This window comes from Aplidium turbinatum, chromosome 1 (genome assembly GCF_918807975.1).
Source record: "Aplidium turbinatum chromosome 1, kaAplTurb1.1, whole genome shotgun sequence".
Lineage (NCBI taxonomy): Eukaryota > Metazoa > Chordata > Ascidiacea > Aplousobranchia > Polyclinidae > Aplidium > Aplidium turbinatum.
Genome location: NC_137472.1, coordinates 61,750,119 through 61,777,993, shown reverse-complemented (window position 1 = coordinate 61,777,993; position 27,875 = coordinate 61,750,119). Strand labels below are relative to the sequence as shown.

Here is a 27,875-nt window from a genome sequence, read left to right as displayed (position 1 = left end):
TCCCGAGTTTGTTTCGATTCATTGATATGTAGACTGCCTGCGTCTCTGATAAATAAAAGAATATCCTACTGACTGACTGCGCAAAAAGCCTTGGAAATCGAAAGAGATGGCAGCAAATTAGTGCGAACAAAACTAACTGAAACGATTGTGATTTCATAGCCAACGGTAGTTTTTATTAGTCCGATAATCACGTTTCTCATGTCAAAAGTGTTTCAATCGCTGAACTAATAAGACACTTAGGTCTAACTCTAAAGCGTAGACCTACCAAACTTTTTGTAAAAATTACAGCAATTGCCCCTCCACTTTTCCCTTGAAATAAGTCCTGCTTGGGGTTGAAAGAAAAGTGAGGAATTTGGTCATGGTATGTGCAATGTGCATTCACTTCATAGGCAATTTTGACTAGGCGAATTACTTCGACAAATTTGTAAATTCGATTCACATAAAATATGCTAAAATACACACCCAACAACATATAATAGTGTGAAGTGAACCACAATTGGGACGCTCTATCGTGTTCTCGGAGTTCCTATTATTGGACTCTTGAACATTTCCTCATATTTAATAAAACTTCTGTCCCCGCCACGATTGCTTACGGCAAAGCCGTGCCGCTCAGGATGAAAGGGCAAATTTAATTTCATAAAGAAAGGTCATTTACAAAAAAATATGAACTAAGGGGCTGTCCATAAAAGACGTCGACAGTCAGGGGTGCAAATTGCGGATTTTTCTATGACACAGTGCGTAGATTTAGCGGACATTAGGAGACTAGGAGAAGGGTCAATTTTTGCAGTTTCATGAAGACGTTTTTTATGAACAGCCCCTGACAGAAAAGAAGCATTTGAAATCAACCTATCGTTCCCGGATGCATCTGGAAGTTTGCAATTAAGGACCAAGCACGACAACTATCTCGCTACATGCTGCCATGAAGCGAACGACGCAATCAAAACATAATACTGCACCAAAATATTCACACACTGCAAGCTTAACGTTGCAGATAGACGCAAAAAAACCTTTGATCAGAACATTTAATTATACAGTAGTTAAGATCCACATGCTAATTAGGAATCTTAACAGGACAATTTAGAGCGCGGTGTTAGCAAAGCAAGTGCTGATAATAATCACCAATATCAAACCGTTTTGCAATGAAAACACACAAGCAAAGGAAAACACAAGAATTTTCAGAGTGCGTAGGATCAGACAACTGAGAGCCTCAAAGTGCGTTTTAGAATGAGAGAACCTACAATTCTACAGTGTCATGCACTTCCGTGAGATGACTTGCCTGCGTTTTGTAACCTGGTCACAATGCTACCGCTGCCTTGCGCTTCTACAAACGCGTGCCACGCTATAACTCAGTTCAGCAGGCCATAGCTTCAAGACGAAGAAGGGCCGTAGGCATTTCTCTATCGAGCAGTGTACTGCTTTTAATTATGACAGGTAACAAAGCTTATAGTCGAAGGGGCGCCACACCGCAAAATGTATGCCTTCAAGTGTCTTGCCATGGACACAGACATTCTCTTGAGCGATGTTGAACCAGGGCTCTCACCACTCGGCTGTGCAGCCGGCGCTAACACAGTCGATATGTAACTACGTTAGTAACACATGCAAACTGTAGCTTGTAGAATTGGCACATTTCAAAAGCCCAGGCACAATCACAAGATAGATTTTCACGGGGAAGCTCCGACCACGCCGTCTCTCATCACAGACACAGCGTTGCGAACATTTCGCATAACTTGATGATGAATACAAAACATAAATCTTCTATTATAAATACGTTCCTCAACTTTGCCGCAAGTCTTCCTCCGTGACACCCTGAGCTTTAAGCTCCTCCATGACGTTTGTAAAGTAGTTGGGATCAGGATAACCGTGTCCGGAGTAGTTTCTAGTCTCCGTTTTGTGGTGAATCTCATTCCAAGTGATGGTGTTATCAGCTCCGGTGGTCACTGATCTTCCTATGGTGAAGATCAGCTTTCGATCCCAGGCAATCTTCAACATCTCAAATATCTGAAACAAAGAGGATGAAGTGTTGTCAGCCAAGGCTGCCAATAAGTTACCAGAGATTGGTCTCAAACTTTAAGTGCTTTTTTATGAATCAAGAAAAGGTTTAGGGTTTAGTAAAAGAAACATCATTTTTAGGAAATGAATTGGATTTAGAAACTTTAATGAATCATAGCTACCCCCATAAAGTACTCGCACTCAAAGTAAGCATTGTCTATTTTGTACAGTGCTGAGAACAACGCATATCAAGAATCAGGATACAGCGCTATAAGTTATAAATACACATTATTCAAATCGAAGTAGAGACTTTCCAAATTCTTATTCATGAGAAACCATTCACACAACGAATGATTCAACAGCAACAAAACTAACATTTAACATCGCAGGTTTGGTGCTAACATTAGTATATAACATCGCATCAACATTCTTCATCACCTTCCTTCCCTCTTTGCTGTCAGGAAGGTAGGCAACCCTTGGGAAGGAGTTGGCATTGTAACGCTGCCCGGGATTCGGGTGTTCAGCTGTCTGGACCCCGCTCCGGAAGTGGTAGGTGATCTGTATCGTGCCGCATCCGGGGTGTCCTGGAGATGGATGAAAGATTGTTAAAGGGCGAGTGATAAAACTCTTGTTCTCACGAGCTCTGAGTAATGAGGTAAGTCAGGAAAAGTTAGCTCTAATTTCTTATGCATGAATGTGGCTAAATCCGAGAAACAATATTAGCAGCTAATAAACATACATTTTAATTGAAGCGTGTTCAGGATACAGGTGTGCAAAGGCAACATCCGTTAAGTGTGTCAACACATTTAGAAGGAAATGCAGCTATATATCACAAATGAGATCCTTACACCAGAGACTCTACAATCTACATCTTCCTTACTCTCATGTTTACTTTTGAATCACATTTTTGACATTTATCTTCCTGCTTAAATTAAATTTACTCTAGGACCCGCGTGGTCCCTCCTTTCACCCACCTGGCAAGGAGGACGGCATGATGCGGTGGGTCATGGTCCCAGGGGGCTGAATACCTGTGTTTATTCCATAGATCTTTTTGCAATAGGGACAGGAAAGGCAGGATTTCTACAAGTAGAAGTTTAAGAGTCACTACGAGTGGAAGATAACAACGCACTGGGTAAAGTACACAGATTAAAAGTGAATACTGATGTGTTGTGTATGTATGTGGTGTGTGTTGTATGTGTGTATGTATGTGGTGTGTGTATATATGCGGTGTGTGTATGTATGTGGTGTGTGTTGTATGTGGTGTGTGTATGTATGCAGTGTATGTATATATGTGGTGTGCGTATGTATGTGGTGTGTGTATATATGTGGTGTGTGTATGTATGTGGTGTCTTGAAGAGACCATCGGGTTAAAGCTAAATGTTTTCTACAAACACCATAATTTTTTTCCAAAGTTTGAAATTAACTTTTAAACAACTGTGAAGACGGTTTTGAAAAATGCTGCAAGATATTTTGAAGCAAACACTTCTCCACTCACCTTCCCATTGCTTTGCACAGCGGCGTTCAAGCAATCCGTGTGGAATGAGTGGTCACATTTCAGCAACGCCACTACCACCGCGGCATCGGAAGTGCTTCCTGGGAAAAGAGGAAACTTTGACATAGATTGAGACTAAAGCCTGGTCTACACTACAAGCCCGAAAAGCGCAAACGCCTGCCTTGTCAAGCCTCGACTGACTAAAAACTGTCTACACTGGCAAATTTGATCTTGCGACCGTGTGCATTCAAGCGCTAACAACGTCACTTTCTGCTTGGTTAAGTCATTTGGCTGGAAATTCGCCTTCAATTGATTTATACTTATCAATCAAACGCATCCATCGCTGTACTGACACAGTGTAATAGGTCAACTGAAAATAATCTAGAATAGTATCGTAGACCTAGAGCTATCCTTTAACTTGTACAGTTGAACACTGCAATCAATGCAAGGCTAGCAGGTAGGCCAACCCAAGTTTGACCAAAAGCCTGGTGAAGTGCTACCTAAACCTGACCAACAGCTAAAGATAATTTGAATCCGTCTAAGAGGTAGGACCACCACTCCCTGGACCACCATACTAGCTGGAAGGCCAACTTTAATCATACCAAAAGCCTAGTGAAGTGCCACCTTAACCAAACTAACAGCTAAGTAGATCTATGTAAGACTTTTTTAAAGCTAACCTTTTAATTTTTATCTACACACACCAACTAACCTATTAACTGAAACAGAGTACCATTTTTACAGAAAGCTGAAACTGCTTTTCCACCAAAGTCCCACAAAATGCCAAGACCTGAGCTCAAACTAAATTCTGAGCCAGAACCTTGGTCAAGCGAATCTCTCCAGAGCGTAAAAAAAGCTCGCGATGACCAGACGTTTTCAGGCCGACGACGGCGCTGTTGCCGAGAGAAGCTTTGTGTTAAATAAACAAAGAATGCGCCACGCTCAGCTCAAAATATTTTGTAGTGTAGACCAGGCTTTAGCGGTAGCACCAGGTAATATGTGATACATTTAACTGTACGAGTCACAGGGAGTTTAGTTCCATATGGTAATGTAGACAATTTGGTTGTCTTGAGGTATCAGAAAATGTTCCGAAATGGTAAGCCTCACTTCTTTTTATACCGCGCATGGTGAGATGACGTAAGTGATGATATGGTTTGTTGCCGCACTCACTGATGATGCTGGCCCACGACATTATGACGCGCCCGAATGATCTGATTGGGATATTTCTTGAGACAGAGATCCGTTGCAGTGCTCAATCTCTCATACGTCACTGATCGATAGTCCGCGCCATGGACCATGACATCGTCGAAGTTCACGCTTTATTGCGTCACCATCACACCACTGACATGTTGTGATAAGTATTATGTTTCGCTTCAATGGTCGGAAACAAACCGAACTTATACCCCGGTTCATGGAGCAGCGGGATACAAGATTAATTGCGGGAAGCTAGACTTACACTCGGAAAATGCCAGACTGTTCTGATTAACTTTCAATAAAGATAATTGAGAAGGAGCGATCTTCCTGGCGTCAGCACTACCTGACTACTCACTATAGAACAGCGAGCAACCGAGCATTGTGTTTCGCTAACCATAACGATGTAGCCTCCACACTAGCCATGAAGACTTTTCCCAAAAACATGTGTTTCTCGGCAGTCGATTGTAGCAAGAATTGACAGCGATAAACACGTGTTTCACCCATGAGGCTGGGCTCGTGACTTGCAGTAAGATAATATGTCAGACATAGAGAGAAAATGAAAAATAGTTAATGGTATATACCTCAACAGGAGTTAAGTAATTCTTATTTCTACTATGCTACTAATGTGCACCACACCTCATCAACAGACACAAGTCAACAAAACAGTCTCGGGCCTCAAGTCATTTGAAATGTGTATTGTTGCATAATAGGGCGAAGCAGTCCAACACCAACTCTTTGTATCACACCTCAGCTGGGCGTAAGCAATGATCGCTTGTATGAACTTATCGCACACATACCTGATGACGAACCGGCAAATGCTGATTCGTCACGCAGAGAATTCCTGCAGATGCAGCACATCTCATCAGGGGGGTCAGGGACGGGTTTTGCGTATTTCTTCAACTCATCAGGAACTTTGTGGTTTCGGCTGCCTTCCCCACGGGAGAGCCCCTTGTGGTTGTCAAAACAAATATAACTTCATTTGCATTGAATTAAAAAATATTAAATTAAATAGTCAATAATGAGAGGTTCTCCGGCAAGCAAAGACATGGTATAAAAAAATCTGTAAATGTGCCGAAAATGTAGTTCCCAGCCCCCATTCTTGCGGTTTTTGTTTAGTCCATTATTGTTCGGTAACGATTTGCTGCAGTAACAATGGCTGTCTGTGATGTTTAATTGTGTGAAAGTGGCTTATCTGCACTTGCAAGTGTGAAGTGAAAAGCTCGAAACAAACTTAACTTTGAACTTGACATGCGATGTGCATTGTCTTTAATTAAGCCACGAGTTCAACTGTTTGTTTTAAAATCCAAGACATATAAAACTTCGGAATGGCCCATTTCGGTGAGTCTGATTCGGTGAGTCCGATCCCTTAACGGGAGATTTTTTTTATTTTTTTTTTTAAATTATCGGGTACCGTAGCCTAATTATCATTGCCGTTTTAGGGTTAGGGGTTAGAGGTGAAGAACTCACCGAATCGGACTCACCGAATAGTAGCAGACCCATAAACCTTACATCAAAACAATGAAAACTACAGAAAGTGCTCAATGCCAGGGCTGCGATTTTTGCCTTTTTTCGGTGACGAGGTCACTCGACAGTCGACACGCGCTATCACTATTCGACAAACGCCGTGCCTTATGGAAAAAAAAGGGAAATAAAAAGGAAAAAAAAGTGAGAGAGGACTAAACGTCGTCAGGTCGAGGAACAATCGGGAGGGGGGGGAATCACATGATGCAATCAGAAAAGTGCTGTCTTACGTAAACTTTCTTGCGCCAGGTAGCCTACTTCAAAGCAAGGTCTAAAAGCGACGCTTCACAAGAAAAACTCCCAAGGCTTCAGCGTCGCCATTTTGAACACTGCGGGAGAATGCTTTGATCGAAGTTCCAACGCCTGGCATCAAACATTTCGCAACACACGTTTCGTGCTATTCAACACAACGGGTTTCTTTTATAGATGAAATAACCTAGGCTACGTTGAGTTGTCAACGTTACGTCTATACCAGTTTGTATTTCGCCGTTTGAGCCAATTAACAATATTGCTCTGGTAAAATGACTGTTGGATACTTGCTATGAAAGTTTTTCACATGTAGAAAACAGCCTAGTTTCCGACCAGATGTTCAGAAATACAAATGAAAAAAGCCGCTATTTTTGAGTTCGCTTCCAAAACATTTTGAACACAGCGGAAAAATGCTTTGATCGAAGTTGTAACGCCTGCCATCAAACATTTCGCCACACACGTTTCGTGCTATTCGACACAACGGGTTTCTTTTATAGATAAAATAACCGAAGTAGGCTACTTTTAGTTGTCAACGTGTTTGCAAGTTTGTATTTATGTCTGACTTATGCACTTGTTGTTCCAAGATTGCAGAAATGTTTTGCAATATGAATAAAGAATAGTAGACAGATGAACACGGTTGCAACTCGGCTTCCTTCCACTAAAAGAGTTTCTGTGATTCCGTAATGGGCGATTTTGCACATTCACAAAAGCACACAACCCAGCTAGCAAAACCGTCGCTTTTACATTGACGTTGAATCACAATGCATGACATGTATAAACAAGTTTGCTGGCTGGAAAGTCTGGACATCTGCAGGAAATTTGTCTCGCACCAGGCAAGATGCCATCCTTTGAAAGATTTAACAATGATGGATTTATGTAGCCAGTGCATGATGACGAAAACAAATGTAAAATTTTCTTTCCGTTACATAACTTAAAGCAGGTGATTGATACAGGAGAAAATAATCGCAGAAGCACACAATAACAGAACACAATAAAGCCTACTTATTACGCAAGTTTTTTACATCAAGAAAATAGCCTAGTTTACGACCAGATGTTCAGAATCAGAAACACAGATAAGAAAGGTCGCTATATATAAGAGTTCGCTTCTAGAAGAATAGTAGGTAGTCAGTAGTCACTGGGAGTGGACAAGGCTAGGTAATTGGCAAGTTGTAAGAACAGCATAGCTTTGCCCAACTACAGATAGGATGGTCTTCAGTTAGTCAGTATCCTATAATGACTAAAAAACGAAAGAATCCTCAGACAGCACGGATGGCAAAAGCTTCGGTCAGTCTTACCGAGAAGCGGTTAAGGTTCAACAAACAGCGAGTGAAGTGCAGGATCTGTTCGAAGGAGCTATCGAGAGAAGCATTGCCACGTTACTTTGGAACTTATCATTCAGGTAAACTTCCAGCCAATAGCGTTTAGTAGCCTAACGTCGCAAAGCATTTGAAATCTCCTGTCTAAAGTCATACAGAGGCAGCAAAATCAAGATCTAGCAGCAAGCATGCCCTGGCATTAATGTTTGTGTTGTTACTAATATTCTTTCCTTTTCACTGTTATTAATTAATTCGTTCTTGTGTTACTTTACGTGATTGTATGTAGTTTGTTGCAATGTTGTACGAAGAGGCTTGTTTGCCATCTCGGCTTAAACGCTGTAGGCCTGTAGCATTACGCCGTTGTTGTATTATCGTGGTATTGTTCCGTTTTCTTTTATCTGCAGTTCATTTTTTGCTTTAGTTTATCTTCGCTGTGTTTCTTGGTAACTTGCATGTTTCGCTCCTAACTGTGTTTGCATGCGGGTACGTGCATAACCATTGACGTACTAAGCGAGACTAAAGAGATGCCAAAGGAAAAATTCTCTATCACGCAGTAATTCGCGGCCAAACGCTTATAATCTGACTCTTGTGACGTCATACCACTATTCGACAAACAAACGCAGAATTTTTGGTCGTTCGACAAGAAAGAAAAAATCGCAGCCTTGTCAATGCTAAGCAAAAAAGCAAAGGAGAGCGAATTAAATCAAATATAGTTAATTACTATCTGAATCCTTAACTGGCTGTTTCACCTAAACGGATCATCAGAAGGTTCTTATTCAAATAGAATCTATTTGCTGCTATAAGCTGTTAAGGATTCAGATAGTAATAACTATATTTGATTTAAAACTCATATCACTAATATTATATTAATAATACTAAAACGTATATATATCATATAGTTTGACTTTGATTTATAACTTTAACTAGAAAAGGGGGCACAGAAGTTTGCAAGTGATGTTGAGGGGGCACAACCCAAAAAGTAAAAACCCTTGCTAGTTCTTACCGATGACGTTCCAGCTCCATTAGAAGTGACGTCATTAGTGAAAGTGCGAGGTTTTGCTTGCGCCACAGTCGGGTACTTGGCGGTCACACTGACGCGTTGGATTTGCCGTTGGAATGTTGTTTGGTTGTTACACTGAACAGAATTTGTTTGAGTTAATAGAGTATAATAGACACTTCAGCTATGCAAAGTGGATGAGAAATATACGCCGACTGCTGGAGTGGCAGTTGATAATGACGTATAGAACAATGGCTGCTTGTTTTAGATAATTCTATCTGCAAATCTAAAATCCATAATGGGAAATCACCACATTGACTACAAAACTTAGGCAGCAGCTTTCCACATACACAATTGGAAAGCTGATCGTCAACTACTTGTTCAGGACAGTGGGAAATCTCTGTCCTTCTGTCCCGAACCAAAGTATGTTGGGGTGATACCAGACAGATCGCTAACATGCCACCATTTGCTGTCACTGCGCAAGAAACTGACATTCCGCGCTGTGCTACTCAAGCGCCGGACAAAGGCGGACAGGCTCCAGCTAGGGGGCAAAGGCCGACACTTTGCGTATAGCAGACTTAGCCTTTACCTACTCTTCAGCAGAGTACTGTGTACCTGTTTGGTGCCGCAGTGCTCACTGCCACAACATCAACACTGCCAAAAACAGCGCCCTGCGCACAGTGACCGATGCACCATTGGACAATCTCCCCATTCTCGCTGGCATTTAACCATCTTCTCCACCACAAGATCTCTACTCCCCTAAACGAGCACCCTGTCGACTGAAATCAAGACACCCATTCGTGCCAGCCGCTCAACTTCTGATCAACGAAGCTGATGAGCAAGACATTTCTACAGCTACTTGGGCGGACAATAAATGAATTCGGAATAGAAGCCAAGCACCACCAGACTCTATTGCTTTATCTCCGACGCCGACACACGCCCCATCGGCCTGACACAACAAAGACATGCATGGGTGCGCCTCAACTGTCTCCGTATGGGCGTCGGGCTTTTCCGTTCAACCATGTACCAATGGAGAATCCTCTTCCTTATATAAATATGATGCCGACAAACAGACCACATCATCAATGACTGTACCATCTTCAAGCCAACCAACGGATTGGAAGGTCTGCGCGACGCCGACATGGATGATGAAACCAAAGGCTGGCTACTCTCTAGTAGCCTTCCAGCGTAGTGCGGGAACATCGTGAAGCTGGGGTGGTAAAAGAATAGACTCTCAGCCCCAGAGGCTCACAAGACAATGATGACAAAAACCTAAAATCCAAAACATTCTATCCAGTGTATGCTTACTGTGCTGATTACTGTCCAAATAGCATTTCATATGCATGAAATGAAAGTAAACTACTGTGTTATCAAATTATATACTACAATTGAAGTAAAATAAAAATCACCACACTGAAATATTGTACTGTAGAGTAGATAATAATAAGGTATTCTATGTAGACCGTTTACTGCACTGAGACCTAGGTCAAAATAGTTGTGTCCTTGTCTGTAGGGTCTGCTACTATTCGGTGTGTCCGATTCGGTGAGTCTGATTCGGTGAGTTCCTAACCTCTAACCCCTAACCCTAAAACGGCAATGATAATTAGGCTACCGTACCCAATAATTAAAAAAAAAAATTGAAAAAATCCCCCGTTAAGGGATCGGACTCACCGAAACGGGCCATTCCGTTGTCTGTACATATCCTCCATTACTACCTTACACAATGTTTATACACAAAGATGGGAGTGCAAACCTGAATGTTCTGAATGAAGTCAAGCGAGTAATCAAGATTTGGGAACTTCTTTGCAAGATTGATTATCCTGGTCTTGTCTTTAGAATACTTCTTCTCTATGTATTGTACCACTTCAGCATTATAAGATACCCAAACAGGGGAATGTGACTGGCCTGCAGAATCCCACTGCCAAGTTACTCCTTTTCCAAATGCAGAGTTTGAGGGGTAAATCAGTCGACGGACTGGATATACATTGCCTGCACAACACACAGAACATGAGCTAAATAACTGACAAAGTTCAATCATCAACCAATTTTGATTATACAGGCCATGAATTAATTCTCATGTATGGGGGTGTGGCCTGTCTGCCTGTCGAGAAGTCTTGTCTTAAAACAAAAGCCTTTCATGAGCAATTTCTTTTCACAATCTATATGTGCGTTACTACGTATATACAATTGTATTAAAATTTATAAGAGTCATTCCATGCCAAACGTCCTGAAAATCATAAAGATCCCTGTATGACCCTCTTCGATTTTGCTCAAACTTGGTCAAAATGTTGTTTGGCATGATTTAGCCTTGCATTACAAATTTTAGCTCAATATATATCTATTGTAGTTTTAGAAATATGATGCTTTAAAGTTTTAGGTACCCTCTAAAGGGAGCAAGTCTTTTAGGCGCAGACAGTTAGGCGCTGGTCTAATAGGCGCGCACACTGTGGCGTCTGGATATTTAGGCGCGGAGCACTGTGGCGCCCGGTCATTTAGGTGCTATTCCTCGTACAGTCTGCAGATTGTATCAGCTTGCCAGAAAATTATATCATGGCTTCCGTGAGTGAAACTGCTTAAACCGGCAATGCTTTTCACACAAAATGTTATATTGAACAAAAAAATATATTGTTGTTTTATTACGTGTGTTCGGCATTTATTTGTTGTTAGTCCAGGTTTGCGTTGGTGAAAGCTTTATCAATAAATTATTCAAGCTTCCGAACATTATTGAGTTCACTTTTAGTTAAGTCGAATAATAACTACACTAAACATCAGTAAAAAAAACATACCGTAAGCGGGTGGTTAAAATTTTGGTGCGCAGTGCCTGACTTTGCAAGTAGGCCTAGGCTACAGCAAAGAACCCACAGCAAGCTCTTTTGTTTGAGAAGGTAGGCTACACGAGGTGGAAGGATGAAGATTTTTATTAAACAATTAATAAATACGGAAAATGCGCAATTAAACACTGCAAATAAATAAAAAAACACAATGAACATAAAGAAGCTAATTTGAAATGTTAAGGTCCCATGTGGAAGTTGTGGCTCACTCCTCAAAGAAACTCCCACATTGTTTGACTGGGGCCGCCACTTCTCCCGATGAAGCGATTCACTAAAGTTAACAGCCTTTCGTCTGCATCTCTGTACTTTCTACGCTTTGCTGGCGGAGCATATCCAGCAATCATTTGCTCGTACTCCAGATCACGAGATTTTTGCACCTTCCGCAAACTGTCGATCAATTTCCAAAGTGTTGGGTGGTCCATTCCCAGCTCACTTTGGATTCTCCTGTGTGCGGCCTCGGCATGGTTGTTTGTTCGATCCTAAAAACCAACACTGCATTACCATATGAATGATGAGTCATAGTAACCAATTGTAAAGTAATGTAAGCTACTCTACACCAAGGCAGGACGCATTCTTCTGCATAAGTCTGTGCCTAAACCGCGAATCATATCTGGTTCAGTGGTCAGTGTAGCCTACCTGGTCATGAATCACTCGGTCGTGAACGTTCCACATTTCCAATGGAAACATGGGGTTTCGTCTCCCGCCACCGTTTCGTCGTCGGCCTAAACAAAGCAAGCAATGGTTACGGTGAATTAAGCGGTAGCCTAACATCAAGTAAGTTAGACTAATTCAAGAAGCAGTGTCGTAAAATTGCGTTGTTATTGCGTTACTACTATTGCTAGCGTGTTTCCTTTACTGTGCTTGTGGCCGATTGATTACTACGTGACTCCGCTTACTCGATGAGTCTGCTACTCACACTAAAGTGCAGTGGCTAGGAAGCGTTGCATGATGTTTAGTATGAGCGCATCTTTTATTATCATTCTACTTTATGTTCCATAGAGTTAAGTTTGCAATCAGCTTATTAAAGCCTTACAAAGGTCAACTTAAACTAAATGTATTTTAGTACAAACAGATGCAATAAATTACCTAAAGCAGCTCAATGCTCACCTACATAGTTGTCTTCCAACCAATCGATCAGAAAGTGCAATTCTTGCGGCAAGTAATTTTCCAAAGCTGTCAATGCTTCTTCCACGCGTGCAATTGGAACGAAAGCCACCGCCACTAATGTTTTGCAATGGAGCGCGTACTCGGAATCATTGCGGTAACGTCGAATAGCTCCTGGTATTGAGTTGAGGTGCTTTTGCATGTTATGGGTGAGATGATACAAGAACCCGAATATTTGCGTTGACGGAAATGTGTCCTTGGCTGTCTGGATCGCCGCCGTTTCGAAATCCATTGAAATTCCCATTGGCTACAAAAGACGTCAATAAGGTCTAAGCGTAGATTTGCAACTGCAGTCTACAACTGTGCATGAGCGTAAAGCCAGTGGTAACATAAAAATCAGTAAAAGCTGCAATAAGGCAATTCATTGGACTTACGTTTAGTGTTGGCATCAAATGGCGCATTATTTCGAAGAAAGCTTGAATAAGTCCGCCTGCTTTTATTCGGTAGTAACGCGTACAGCAGAGGCAGCACCCAACCTTGTCTCTTTACAAGAACCACGTAGAGCTATGAAACCATAAAAAGGGTAAGGATTTAAAAATGTGATTTTTCAAAATCTGATGTTCTGGACAACGCAACATTGACATAACAATGGCGTAATTTACTTTTACCTGCCTTGGTTGTACAGAGGTGGTGTGATGCTAAACGTTCCATCCAGTGGCGTAGCCAAGGGGGGAGTTTTGGGGGTTACAACCCCCCCCCTTTGGCACGCGTGTGACGTCACGATATTGAGAATGATGCTTTCAGTCTAAAAAAAATTGCCTAATTTTAAACAAAATTGCATTAAAAGAGCGAGTTTTGCCAATACCAAACATTCAAACATCTCAGCCAGGAATTAGCAACAAGAAAACACAGAGACTTAGCTTTTTTTCCGAAAAATGTCGAAGAAAACATGATCTTATCCTTTTGCTATGTTACCGGACAGTACCATTTTACAGGAATATTCATACCCACATTTTTGTTGAAAATGCTCTCAGAATGCACCAAATTCAAAGTAATTTTTCAAAATTTTCTGGGGGAGGCCCCCCAGACCCCCCGCCGTTGGGTGGTCAAAACCCCCCCTTTCAAAATTCCTGGCTACGCTACTGGTTCCATCCATAAACAGGTGATTAGCATCAGTTGGGTTGCTTGCCCATATCAGATTGCTTTCCCTTCCGAAAACTAGTATTCTCCGGCTTACTGTAGCGGCACCCGTGTCGTGCAGTAAAAAGTTTTCTTCTAAAAATACACGATTTACAACTAGCTGCGTTGGCAATTCGCCAAAGACATGAAGTAATCAGCTATTAATTATGGGCCTATTGCTTTAGAGAGCAAGCTTACTTACCTCACAAACTGTGCACTGTAGCCCGATAGATCACTCGACCAATTACAGCTTGATTAAAAACCACTTTCATTCGAGTGTAAAAAAATTTTACATGTGAATTAATAGGAAAATCTATCTACGATAATAGTTTTTAATGTAGGCTACAGTTTTTCAGGCTGTAGTTTAATCGCTTTGGACATCTCAAGTTTGCACACATTATACCATTAATTAATCAAAGTTGTGGGCTTTTAAATATTTTGAAAGTCATTTAACACACAAGCACTGGTTTACTATTGACCTAGTCAAGAAAAGCATTTATGTTAAAACATACCTGAATGCACTATTACTTAACGCTGCCTACTCCTAGAAGACAATTTCGCATCCCGTAGCCTACTACTAGAAAGCCTTGTAGCCTACGCAGAGGTGGGCAATTTTTCGAAAGTAGCGGTAGAGGCGCTACTTTTTGCCCACCTCTGAGCCTACGATTGCAACATGCCTTCTTGCTAATAGACTAATCTATGTTCACAGCAATTTATTTAGTGATAGCCTACTGCTTAGCTTAAAATATCTTTGTTGATACCAATCAACTTTCAGTGCCTTTTGAAGAACAATTTCTAGGGAGAAAATTGCAACATCGATAAGACTTTGTTTAATAATAGTTAGGCTACGTAGCTTACGCCATATTACCGTACCTCGTTTGTTGTAGTATCCGTGTGAATTCGAACTTTGCATCCCTCGTTTCGACCAACACAACGCCAAAACTTCTTAGTTTTATCGACACTCGTTTTATCAAATGTATAAATGAAGCCATCAGCTGCAATTTTTTCACGATTACGTGAAGTTGAAATAGTCGAAGCTGCCATATCAATCTTTGCTTTATGATGTAGCAAACTTACCAAACTTTTCGGTGCAAATGAAGTGCTCAGATCCAACATGGGCTTATATGCAGGGCAATTGGAGCAGTGGACTACCTGATCTCCACAGGACACGTACTTCTGGAGTAGCAAATTACCAAACTTTTCTATGCACAAATGCAGTGCTCAGACTCAATGTCGGCTTATATGCAGGGCAATTAGAGCAGTAGACCACCTGATCTCCACAGGACACGTACCGGTACTTCTGGAGTAGAAGTTGCCGGTTTAAAGGCGCAGCTTTGTGCAATCTGTTACCTTTAATAATTACTTCTACTTGGGACGGATAGATCGTGTGGAGATGAGGTGCGAGACAACGCTCTACTACTCTTGATATTAGCACATCTCTACAGGACATTTGCTATGCATCCTGAACACAAGTTGCAGCCAGATGGAACTTTACTTGATCTGTTATCTTTCGCAATTGCTTCTACTCGGGATGGATTGGCCATGTGACAAGAACGCGTAAGACGCTCTACTACTGTTCACATGAATAGGCTACATTTCTACAGGGCATAGCCTATAGGCTACAAGTTGCAAGCATCATGGTGAGACTTTGCTCGTTATTAAACCTAGTCGGGGTTTTGACGGAAAACTAAGTTACTCTTCACTCAAGCCTACCACCCACTTGAATATAGGCTACGTAGCCTACGGACGGTACGGTATATTTTTTACTGATGTGTAGTGTGGTTATTATTTGACTTAACTAAAAGTGAACTCAGACACGTTCAGAAACTTGAATAATTTATTGATAAAGCTTTCGCCGACGCAAGCCAGGACTAACAACAAATAAATGCCGAACACGCGCATTAAAAAACAAATTTAATGTGAAAATCATTGCCGGTTTAAGCAACTTCACTCACGGAAGCCATGACATATTATTCTGTTCAATATAACAATTTATGTGAAAAGCATTGCCGGTTTAAGCAGTTTCACTCACGGAAGCCATGACATAATTTTCTCTTCAATATAACATTTTGTGTGAAAAGCATTGCCGGTTTAAGCAGCTTCACCCATATATTTTTCTGTTCAATATAATATTTTGTGTGAAAAGCATTGCCCTACCTACCAAGATGATACAATCTGCAGACTTTACTAGGAATAGCACCTAAATGACCGGGCGCCACAGTGCTCCGCGCCTAAATATCCAGACGCCACAGTGTGCGCGCCTATTAGACCAGCGCCTAACTGTCTGCGCCTAAAAGACGTGGACCCCCTCTAAACTTTTCCTCATTCGGTTTTTTGGACCATTTTCAATTAACCATATTATTTGCTCCGAAGGTTGTATAAAGTTTATTTTTGGTAAAATGGTTCACTTTTAGCTATATTACATGATTGCATTGTCAAAATGCAATTAATTTGCAGCATAGTGGAGTAATCAAGCCTCAAAGTAGCTCTTTTCTTCACCAAAAACAAGTTTTGTGCCATATTTGGAAGTTTGTAACTCTTTTATGAAGAGTAGGATGGTTATTGTATTTATCATGTATGCTCTTTCCCTACCAGGCAACAACTTCACCAAGTTTGATAAGTAACATTATATTTATTAGAAAGTTACAATGCATCAAAATATACACCCTAAGCTAGGGATGGGCAATTCAGAATACCGAATCCAGAAGGATTCGGATCCTAAACTATCCGAATCCAAAATGGCAATAAAACCGGGTAATAAGATTCGGTTTTAAAGATATGCATAAGTCTTGTGCAAGCTGTCAGCTTGAGACAGTGAACTGAAAAAAAAGAGTGGTTTAATCACTTTTTTCTTTGCACTGACACCATTCGCAGTTCCGCACTTTCAAAAACATTTTGCACGCGCTGTGCGCGCACAGCGCATGCAACCCTACGTCACTCGCTCGCATGAGCAATCAAAGAAACTAAGCGCGCAATTTTCTTCACGCTTTGTACACATGCACAATCGTGCAATGCTTTTTTTCAATCCACGTGCGTATGCAACTCTGTGATAGTTTGACTGGTGGGCATAACAACATTAAGCAGATGCCCCTGCTAAAGGACGGAATGGCCCGTTTCGGTGAGTCCGATTCGGTGAGTCTGATTCGGTGAGTCCGATCCCTGTTCGGTGATTTTTTGAATTTTTTTTTTAAATTATCGGGTACCGTAGCCTAATTATCATTGCCGTTTTAGGGTTAGGGTTAGGTGTTAGAGGTTAGGAACTCACCGAATCGGACTCACCGAATAGTAGCAGACCCGCTAAAGGAGTTGGCTTTGAAACACCTCAGCATACCTGCCACATCAGCATTTTCCGAGCGATGCTTTTCCACTGCGGGCTTGACTGCAACTAAACTGCGCTCCCGTTCAGCGTTGCCAGATGGGGAAATAGTATATCAAATTAAAAAATTCTGGTGAAATTTAGAGGTCTTTATTGCCAAGCTTTTTGACCTTGGAACCAGATAACTTTTTGGTGAAATCTGGTAAAATTTTCCACACTCAATTTTTTTCAGGAAAGTTTTTTTCAATTTTTTTAAACTTATTAGCAAATAATCCCTGCTCGTATAGAAAACATTTTGCAAGAGGTTTGCATATGGATGATGGCAGTGTCTTATGTCGGAATGGCCCGTTTTGGTGAGTCCAACCCCTTAACGGGGGATTTTTTCAATTTTTTTTAAAAATTATCGGGTATCATAGCCTAATTATCATTGCCGTTTTAGGGTTAGGGGTTAGAGCAGGGGTTCCCAACCTGTGGTACGCGAAAGTTTTTCAGGTGGTACGCGGGTAGCTTCCATTTTTTTTCACAAAAACGTGGATTAACAACTTTATATTTCGTTTTTATGATTTTGTTTACAAAAACAATTTCCCCGAAGCCTTTTCTTATTGTTACGTAACTATTCTTGTTGTTTCGTATCATTAAGATCTTCAAAATACAGGTCATGTCAATTGTCAACAAGGAGCACAGTTGCTTTGAAAAGCGGTAGGCCTACAACGCTGTGGGACAGTGGGCGTTAATTTTGTCAAATGATTGTTCTTGATAGATATCATCTACTATTTTATAGCTTAAGCTACAAATAGCGTTGAATAATGCTAGTTGTAAGCTAAAAATATATCGGAATAAAATGTTCAATAACAGTTACAAGGAATGTTCTCCAATAAACTTCTGGTTCAGTATGGCCTCTTAATATTCAACGCTAGCTTACCATGCTGTTCCACAGCTACTGATTTTCCCTTCCTCGTGGAAATGCTAGCAGGGATTTTCAGTCATGATGAACATCAAGTCAAAAAATCGAAACCGACTAGGTGCGTCCGGAAATGACTTTTGATGCGCTGTTAGCAAATTTACACCGGGTATCGACCAATTGGTGGACAGTAAACAAAAACAAAAATCTCCTTAAGTTTAGTTGTGGTGCTTTAGTGTTATTTTTGTACGCCAATATTATTCTTCTAAATAAATTATGATTCGATCAAATTAGTTGTTCTGCAAGAAGTGGTACGCTTGGCAGTACATAGCGTCCAAGTGGTACGAAATCGTAGAAAGGTTGGGAACCCCTGGGTTAGAGGTTTGGAACTCACCGAATCGGACTCACCGAATAGTAGCAGACCCGTCTTATGTCTTAAAAACTATTTGTATTTCAAAGGCGAAATTGCTTTATTTAGGGTGTTTTAAATATCTGGTGAAGATTTAGTTACTTTTTGGTGTCAAGCGGCTTCCATCATCTGGCAACACTGCTCCCGTTTGGCTGGCAGTCATTTAGAATGCCTTAATGTGTTGCATTGCAACAAACATTTACTTTGATTGTGTAGCTTTTGTGTCTGAAATTTTTTACTTTTTGTGTTGCTGGAGCCTGGAAGTTAATAGGATTCGGTATTTTGGATTCAGTTTAGTATTCCGGAATAATTCTGGAATAGTGAATTATTCTGAATTGCCCATCCCTACCCCAAGCAAAAAAGCCATAATAACGCCATCTTGTGGTGTAAAAATACCCCCGTAAAAAAGTGTTTACAAAATTATATTTTTAACCTGTTGAAGAACAATACCTAAGGAACTTGTGTACAAAGTTTTAACTTTGTCACTCAACTATTAAGAGGTAAGTTGGGGGCCAATTTTAACTCCCCATAGTAAAAAATTGGCTTCTTTGCAGAGGATTCAATCCATGCTTAATTTAGGGAAAAAATATCAGTACACCCATTGTTGCAGAATTTTATGATATAGTGTGTTCAGATAGAGCTCATTGAGACAAATCTTTAAAAAAAAAATTATCGTTCTATGACCTTCGGTTCTCGCGATATTGAGGATTGCAATTTGGCCACACGAGGTGCAAATCCTGGTTACGCATGAGTGATTTTTAAGTAAATTTCTTATATAGATGGTAGATATAGATGGTAGAGGAGTAGGGAAAATTGCTATTTGGGGGTTTTCAGGAGCACTGAATTCAATAAAAACAGTTCCAAATGGCTCAGAGCAGTAGTTTTGTCCCTACAGTTATTTTTTGTTCCTTCACTTGAACCGCTTCAATGGTTGAGTGACAAAGTCAAAACTTTGTACACAAGTTCCTTAGGTAATGTTCATCAAATGGTTAAAAAGATTATTTATCATTGTCAACACTTTTTTACGGGGGTATTTTTATACCAGAAGATGGTGTTATTTTGGCGTTTTTGCTCGGGGTGCATATTTTGATGCATTGTAACTTTCTAATAAATATAATGCTACTTATCAAACTTGGTGAAGTTGTTGCCTGGTAGGGAAAGAGCATACATGATAAATATAATAACCATCCTACTTCTCATAAAAACGTTACAAACTTCCAAATATGGCACAAAATTTGTTTTTGGTGAAGAAAAGAGCTACTTTGAAGCTTGATTACTCCATTATGCTGCAAATTAATTGCATTTTGACAATGCAATCATGTAATATAGCTAAAAGTGAACCATTTTACCAAAAATAAACTTTATATATATATATATAACTTTCGGAGAAAAATATATGGTTAATTGAAAATGGTTTAAAAAACCGAATGAGGAAAAGTTTAGAGGGTATATACCTAAAACTTTAAAGCATCATATTTATAAAACTATAATAGATAGCCTACTGAGCTAAAATTTGTAATGCAAGGCTAAATCATGCCAAACAACATTTTGACAAAGTTTGAGCAAAATCGAAGAGTGTCAAACTGATAGGTCTAGGACGCTTGGCATGGAATGACCCATAAGTTAAATATACGTTAAGGTTTCACAAGTGCTAAGTTAATAAAGAATTCTTATGAAGGAATATATTATATATAGAGATAGTTTATTCAGGAAGCATGTATGCGCCACAGAAAACGGTAACTTTTTTTCAAACATAAAATTGCTTAAAACAAAATGATGGGCGTAGGGTTGCAAAATAATCAAATTCAGTGCAAATTTACTGCTGCATTATTATAAAAACAAACATGATCTCACCTGAGCTGAAGACTCGTAAGTCCATGCTGCAAAAGTCTATGGAGTCACCTTGGTGGAAGCTGAAGGATGACTTCTGAGATGTTGACTGATAATCTTGATAAGCTTTCTCAACGTCAACACATTGGTTTGGATCAAAAGTGACCCAATCATACAATTCATCACACACTTCCCAAACTACAGTTTTACATGCCATTTTATTAAGTTCAACTAGTTAAATGCAAAAAAAATGAAAAGATCATTGACTACGGTAATTGAATTTATACTTAAAAAATACGACTAGCTTTAGGCATGAAAAAATTGAAAGTATCTCTCTCAGTTACTGTTTAGTCATTTGTTGCATCTAATTGTCTGTTGTGAGGTGTTTCCAAGGCGATCTCTATAACAGGCCTGGACACCACGCGCCCCCAGTCAAAAACTGGAGGCGGATGGTATAAATACACATTTCCTTAATAAGACTACACATTTTTGTAGTCAAGATATTTTCTGCTAAGCATGGGTCAATAGCAACTATTTGGGGGTGATGCAGGTTGTTTATGACATCATAGAAGATTAAAATATTTTGTTTAATTGATGCATTTATATAATATAGCCTATACCTTGTAAATGAATGTGCCTTGCTTGTTGGCAGCACAAGAAAAACAGAGAATAACACAAAACCTTGAAACTACTGTTACTCAGCTTATTGCATTCCACATAGAACAGGAACAACCAAATTTTTCAGTACTCAAGCACCTACTAATTAATGCAACAAACTTCGTACCTCAAATACCCAAGATATATAACAATGCTTAATGCTTATTAACACATATATACTTGATATGCAGCTTATGCCTTTTTAGGCCAAACTTGTACATTTGACATACAATTCTCAAGGGAATCACTTAAATACAGTAGGTTGTGACAATATTGTTTAATGTTTATACATGTTGGGTGTGATTGAGCAACGATTTATGATTAATGATTTATGGGTCCAAACATATTAGGGGGTTGCTGTGTTACCAAATACGAGGCCAACATTAGAAGTTATATATATGTTTTCAGAATGAACAGTTTGTTAAAAGCGTACTGTATATGTATATGTTATGATTACTGCAACTTTAACAGTTTCTGAGATGGTTCTATGCATGACAATGGAGTCATTGCTTTGCATAACTTATTGAGCAAAATATTGGGCAAAGTAGTACAATGTAATGAAGTCATATTCATAAAAATCACTTACATATACTGAAAAATTGTGCTAAGTGACTTTTGGCAAACATTTAATTTTACAACCAAAAATAAAATAGAAAAAACCACACTACTGACAATCTGACATGTTGCATTGTTTGGTACATTTAATCCTCCCCGATTCAAGTAATGGGTATAAGATCCAAAATTTTCATAGTAAAAGAAAGTCATCCTTACTACAAATTTCCTCTTTCATTGTAACATATCCATCATCCAACTAAGTAAACAATGGCTTGCAATTCATCAAATGATAAATTCTTTTCTATACTTGGCAATCCCTCAAACACTTCCACTTCTGATAAAACCATTCTGTATGATATGAGTTAGATTGCAAACATGCCCAGCTGGTGCACATACAGAAGAAATGTCACTTTCCTGATGCAAAACAAGCATGATCTTGCTTATTGACAGTTTTTCGGAGACCTGCTGAACATTTATAAAATATGTTCCCCCACAACCTTACCAAATAATTTCTCAAGAGGATCTGTTGAAAACTCACTGAACATAACAAACTCATGATCTGCTGATAAAAGGCTTTGAGCAAGATCAACTAGACCTTTGAAGCAGGTACGGTATGATGAAAAGCTGAGCTTGTTAAACTGGACAACTGTTGTATATACTTGTTTTCTTTAAACTCTACCCATACATTCAACTGAATTAGCCAACTGTATTAATATCTTCAGCTGAAGGTCATTGTCAGATCTTACAACATCTCTGACTGGATCCTTAAAGCACAAATTAGCTCCTAACAATTTAACATTGACAATCTTCCAAAACTAAAGAAACATTTTTATGAACTCATTTTTGTGCTTTGTCAAGCAAGGTTTGTTTGAAATTGTTTCAAAATGTTTGAAAAAATACCTATTGGCTTGGTTTCGATCACAGATCGTATCACCAATATGTGAACAGCACTGCTCAAGTCTATCGATAATAATGATGATTTGATCATATTGAAAGTATGCTGTTAAATGATGAACTGGTATCATTAAGAATTCGGGACCGCCAAAAAATACCTACTTAACCATAACTGCTAGAACAGTGGTTTCTAATTGTTTAGAAGTATATTGAGCTTTCCAAAAAATCTTCCTTCCGTGGTAAGACATACTAGGCTTGACATAGGCCCATATTTCGTTTATCAGAAGAAATACCGTATATACTTGTTTCGAGCGACTCTATATCTAAAATAGTTTTTAAGTTAAAACCTTGCATATTATTAACTTTTGATGCAATTCTAGTAAGAGCGCTCTCTTCACTATCCTTGGGTAAGTGATACATTATAATTTGTTTATTTCCATTGTAACCAGATCTGCATCCAGTAACACAACACTTTCTGGATGCAACCTAGTTCGTACCATGAACAGTTCGGACCGTTAGTTCGTTCCTTGAAAAGATGGAGAAAAAAAATTAAAAAAAGCGGAAGTTGCTGATAGCAGTTTCCGCAATCATTTTAAAATTTTCCCCCTGAAAAGATCGAGAGAAAAAATAGCTCAAAATTGAAGTCCGCTGATCGTAGTTTCCGCAAACATTTTTCCGCAGTTTCCGCTAACTCTAACCATAGAATAATCTATGCTCTAACCCTCCCTAACCTTCGCTGATCGCAGTGTCCGCAAAATTTTTCCCACAGTTTCCGTTAATCCTTACCCTACTTCTAACCACAGAGTAATGTATGCTCCAACCCTAACCCTCGCTGATCGCAGTTTCCGCAAACATTTTTCCGCAGTTTCCGCTAACCATAGAGTAATCTATGCTCTAAACCTAACCCTCGCTGATCGCAGTTTCCACAAACATTTTTACGCAGTTTTGCAGTTTCCACTAACCCTAACCCTCGAGTTTGTTTCAAATTGTTTGGGTAAACTCCGATCAGCGATTTCGGCTTTGTGCTATTAAACTGCGATCAGCGACTTCGGCTTTTTTAAATTTTTTTTCTCGATCTTTTCAGGGTACGAACTGACTGTACGAATGGTTCAAGGTACGAACTAGGTTGCACCCACACTTTCTGCCCATTATCACATTAGGGCTAGGGTGTCTCTAAACTAGGCAACATATATGTTACTTTCAAAAGCACACAATTTTAAAATAATTAGCTTGGATTCAATTTTAACTAATGTACTAAACATATCTAACACACTAGCCTGCTGGCTGGTGGCCTCTGCAGCTTTACTGCCAGGCTAATCTAGTTTCACACATAAAAACCTCAATTTCTCTAAAAAAAACTGCAGTGCCTAGTTTAAATTTATTGTTATTAAGCATATTCAGCTCCCTGAATAACAATGCACTCGCAAAAATCAAAAGCATTTTGTGTGATAGCTAAAAACCTCGCTTGAACCATCCGCCTCCAGTTTTCGACTGGAGGCGCACGGTGTCCAGGCCTGTTATAGAGATCGTCTTGGGTGTTTCTGCGAAGCTGGTGTGCAAGTGTCCGCTCTGCTTAAAAATGATGTGATGTCATAGAATGGAATTGACCAAAAATATAGAATGAAGCAACTGTTTTGTCTTGTCTATTTTATCATTGCTTTACTACTTTTTAACTTTAACTAAAACCCTCACCTAACCTGGAAGGGTTGGAAAACAGTGAAGCAAATTAAAGCATTAACAAACAGCTTTTGCTTGGTTGAATGCTGAAAAGTGTTAATGTTAGTGCACAAACGTCACCCTTTATGTTTTGGTCGATTCCAAACTTTGACATACATTCATGTTGTAGCATTTACGAAAAGGGTGGAGACTTGTACAGTATACACCAGCTCCGTCTCTTCCATATAGTTGATTGTGAACATGTAATTTGCAATGTAATACTGAATAAGTGAATATTATTGCAATGGGCATAAAATAAAGATAATGGCTATACCTACAGTCAGTGATGGGCATTATCGGCGATAATTTATCGGCGATAAATTTTTATCGCTTATCGTTATCGCTTAATTATTTTTTCAGTTATCGTTTATCGTTATCGCCAAAGGCAATATTTGATTATCGTCGATAATTAATCGCCGATAAATTTTATTTCGGATCAACACAAGTGGAAAGACCATGAAAAGTAATATTTTTACTAGCCACCTAATTCATGAAACTAAAATTAAAACCAGTTCTTCTTCAGTGCCTGAAGTGTGTGTGCACAGGTCGTTGCCATGGGAGGGGCACGCCCCGTGTAACGACGGCCCTGACAACACAATAATTTTTAGAGTTGCAAATTGCAATGCAATGAAATGCATGCAACAAGTCTCTTGTTGTTTTGCTGCAATCGGCAATCGCGAGTGAGTTTTACAATTAAAATGTAAGCGCACAGGCGGTACAGATTCCTTTGAAGCGAAGCGAAAGAAATTGGCAAGTGGTTTATGAAAGCGTCGCAATACGACTCCGCTTTTACATCGAAAACATCGTCTTTCGCGCCACCATCACTGAAACAAGTCATTGCAGAATATGATATTGCTTGAAGCATTTGACATGCAGACCGACATCACACTTTTTTGCATCTTGTTGTAGTTTTTGCATGACAACAGGCGCATCGAGTTGCGTGGTAAAATTATGCTAAATACAGTATAATTTTTCTCATTTACCTATACTGTATAGCCGAGTGGTGAGAGCTCTTGAACGGCAATCGAAAGGGCGCCGGTTCGACACCGCTCATGAGCATACAGCTGTGTCTTTAGCAGGACACTTAAAAGCATGCCTGAAGGTGGACATGAAGATTGGCTTCCTTGGCTTCCCGTCCACTTAATCTAAATCTTCAACCACCAGGCGTAAGCCTGGATACGACGACGATTTACCTATGCGACATAGCCTACCTCAATCAAATATTTTTATTCCCACTAATAATACAGTGCTTATATTGTAATTCTTATCTCAACAACTCAGCGTTCTGCAATTGCTTTAATGATGGTGTTCACAAAGAAAACAGAAAAATTTATCTGGAATTATCAGTAAATTACGATAAATATGTTATTGTTCTTAAACAAACACGACTAATTTGACAAGCTTGATGGATTTGACAGTATGCACATTTTTACTACCAATAACGCTTAAGATTACTGATAAATTTTCAAGCATTTTGCGTTTTTTGGAATTTTTTCAATTATTGCTGACTTTGCTGTAAACAGCCTTTTAAGCAGAAAGCAAAATACAAAGTTTGGAACTTTTTATGGTATTTTTATTTGATTTAATTATTTTGCCTACTGCACGTAAGCGATAAGCACGGCGGTTACCTCAGTGGTTTGATTCTGGATCAAGAGGTTGAAGATTCGATACCTACTGCCGCTGTTGCGATTCTATTCATGCATAACTTACAAAAAGTTTTGTCCCTTTACAGTATATTATGTTCGATTTTTCGTCATGTTGATGAAAACAGTTCGTGCTGCATGGGATAGGGCAGCGCTAATGAAGAAAAAAAAAATTATCGTTATCGGACATTATCGGCGATAATTTATCGTTATCGCTTAACTTTTTTTTGATTTATCGTTATCGCTTTAGGCATTTTTCGTTTATCGATTATCGTTATTGCTTAACTGAAAAATGAGTTATTGCGCCCAACACTGCCTACAGTAGGGTGTGCCACTTTGTAACTTCTTTTTAATAACCAAGGTCTCGACCCATTTTGGGGTTCCTTTTAGAACCAAAAACTATCCCAAAAATTTTTGGGGAAAATATTGGAATTTAGTGGCGCCACAGAGCACTTCGGGCAAATTTGGAGCAAATTTGGCCAAAATCGCTATATCTGACTGACCGGTAAGGATAGAGAGTTGATTTTAGGCTTTATTGAAAGGTACCGTAATCATCATGTTTCTATATGCTTCAAAAGAACATTTTTCTCTAAAACAAACAGAAATTAAGTTATTGCCAAAAAACTGATTATTACTCAGGCCTCGAAATTCACGGCGGACACGGCGGACATGTCCGCCGTCACAGCATGTGATGTCCGCGGGAAGTACCCTCTAGATCGGTCATATTTGTCCGCCGAGAAATATCGCAGAAACTGGCGATACAAATCGTCATTGCATAGCACGAACAACTGTTGCAAGAATATAATTTGCGCTGGGAATGCGAAATTATCGCATTCCAAGCGCACATCTAGACGAAGTTAATACTGTATCTCTTACCTTCCATTCAAGCAGAAAAACTTTCGAATTTTACGTTGCTTCAACGATTGATGACATTGAATCAGCGTAACAGAGGTGAATTCTTAGCTAAGAATTGATGGGAGTACCGGTACTTCTACACTAATCACGCGCAACTTAGTTCAAGTCTTATGTCACAATGTCTGGCTTTGATCTCCGAGTAATATTGATAAGGCAAGGTTGGTTACAAAGCTAGATTATAAGAGTATAGGCTACTACAGCAAGATGCCGCAAAACTTAAGTTTTGGTATTACAGTAAGAAAGAAGAGGCCCAGGGAAATTTCTGAAAGTGAGAATGAGGGCGATGAACCTACTACTAGGAATTTTAGTGGTGATAGACGCATATATTAAAGGAACAACGAATGTAAGGATTAGCTTTGTCAAAGATCACAACACTTCGTTTACCCCAAGCCATCAATTTCCGGTCATCAAGGCCATCGACAATATGAGTGACAAAAAAAAATCAAATTAAGAGATTGTTTGAAATCGCATATTTTATCGCTAAAGAAGAGCTCGCATTTACTCTTTTCCCTCAACTAGCCGGTTTGGAGAAAAGACACGGAATAGATCTCGGTATCACGTATCTTAACGACAAGCAGTGATCTCGTGGAGATTGGCGCACGTCTTTGAAGATCGATGTTATTGAAGCTCTAATCATGCGCATATGTTTGAATGGCCTTGACTGCGCTGATTATAACTCCGAGCCTGCTGTGGTCTTGTGGAATACTGATACTATTTTGGAGAGGCGACCGCATCACGGAGAGGGGAAAAAATAATTGTGCTTTTTCTAATGTTTTGTTTATTCTTTTCGTCACTTTCGCTCACATGACACGCAAAAATAAACCTAAAGAAAAAAGCCTAGTGAAACTTTGCACATCAGAAAATAGTAGCGTTACGCGTTAGTGTAGAAGTTTTCCGACTCGTGCCCGGAACATTGTGACGCAAGAAGCCACAAGACCTCGTTCGGTGGAAGTTAATCAGTTATGCGGCGGATTATTTTTTTATTATTTATTTGCATCAGACACAAAAAGTCCATAGAATTTAAATTTTTAACCATCATCATATTATCATCATCATCATATTTAGTAGCTACACGGCGTCAAACGCACGTCGTTGGTCCGATGAAAGCTTTTCAGAGTGACTTCGCTGAAATTTTAAAAAGCGTAAACCGTGGCTATGGTTCTCAAATGG

At 39.6% G+C, this 27,875-nt stretch overlaps 2 protein-coding genes across 2 annotated transcripts; both read right to left on the bottom strand.

The window, feature by feature from the left end:
* Nucleotides 1-157: 157 nt before the first annotated feature.
* LOC145768208 (E3 ubiquitin-protein ligase DTX4-like) lies at nucleotides 158-20,542 on the bottom strand. The gene is made up of 8 exons (XM_082579698.1): nucleotides 20,350-20,542; nucleotides 10,509-10,744; nucleotides 8,762-8,893; nucleotides 5,470-5,620; nucleotides 3,485-3,582; nucleotides 2,964-3,069; nucleotides 2,428-2,573; nucleotides 158-1,998 (listed from the first exon to the last, which is right to left on the bottom strand). The coding sequence occupies exons 1-8, from the start codon at nucleotides 20,540-20,542 to the stop codon at nucleotides 1,774-1,776; spliced, it is 1,287 nt and encodes a 428-aa protein (XP_082435824.1). The 3' UTR covers nucleotides 158-1,773.
* Nucleotides 11,700-12,892, bottom strand: LOC145777066 (uncharacterized). Its single transcript, XM_082588354.1, has 3 exons — nucleotides 12,694-12,892; nucleotides 12,223-12,308; nucleotides 11,700-12,065 (listed from the first exon to the last, which is right to left on the bottom strand). The coding sequence occupies exons 1-3, from the start codon at nucleotides 12,890-12,892 to the stop codon at nucleotides 11,799-11,801; spliced, it is 552 nt and encodes a 183-aa protein (XP_082444480.1). The 3' UTR covers nucleotides 11,700-11,798.
* Nucleotides 20,543-27,875: the final 7,333 nt, after the last annotated feature.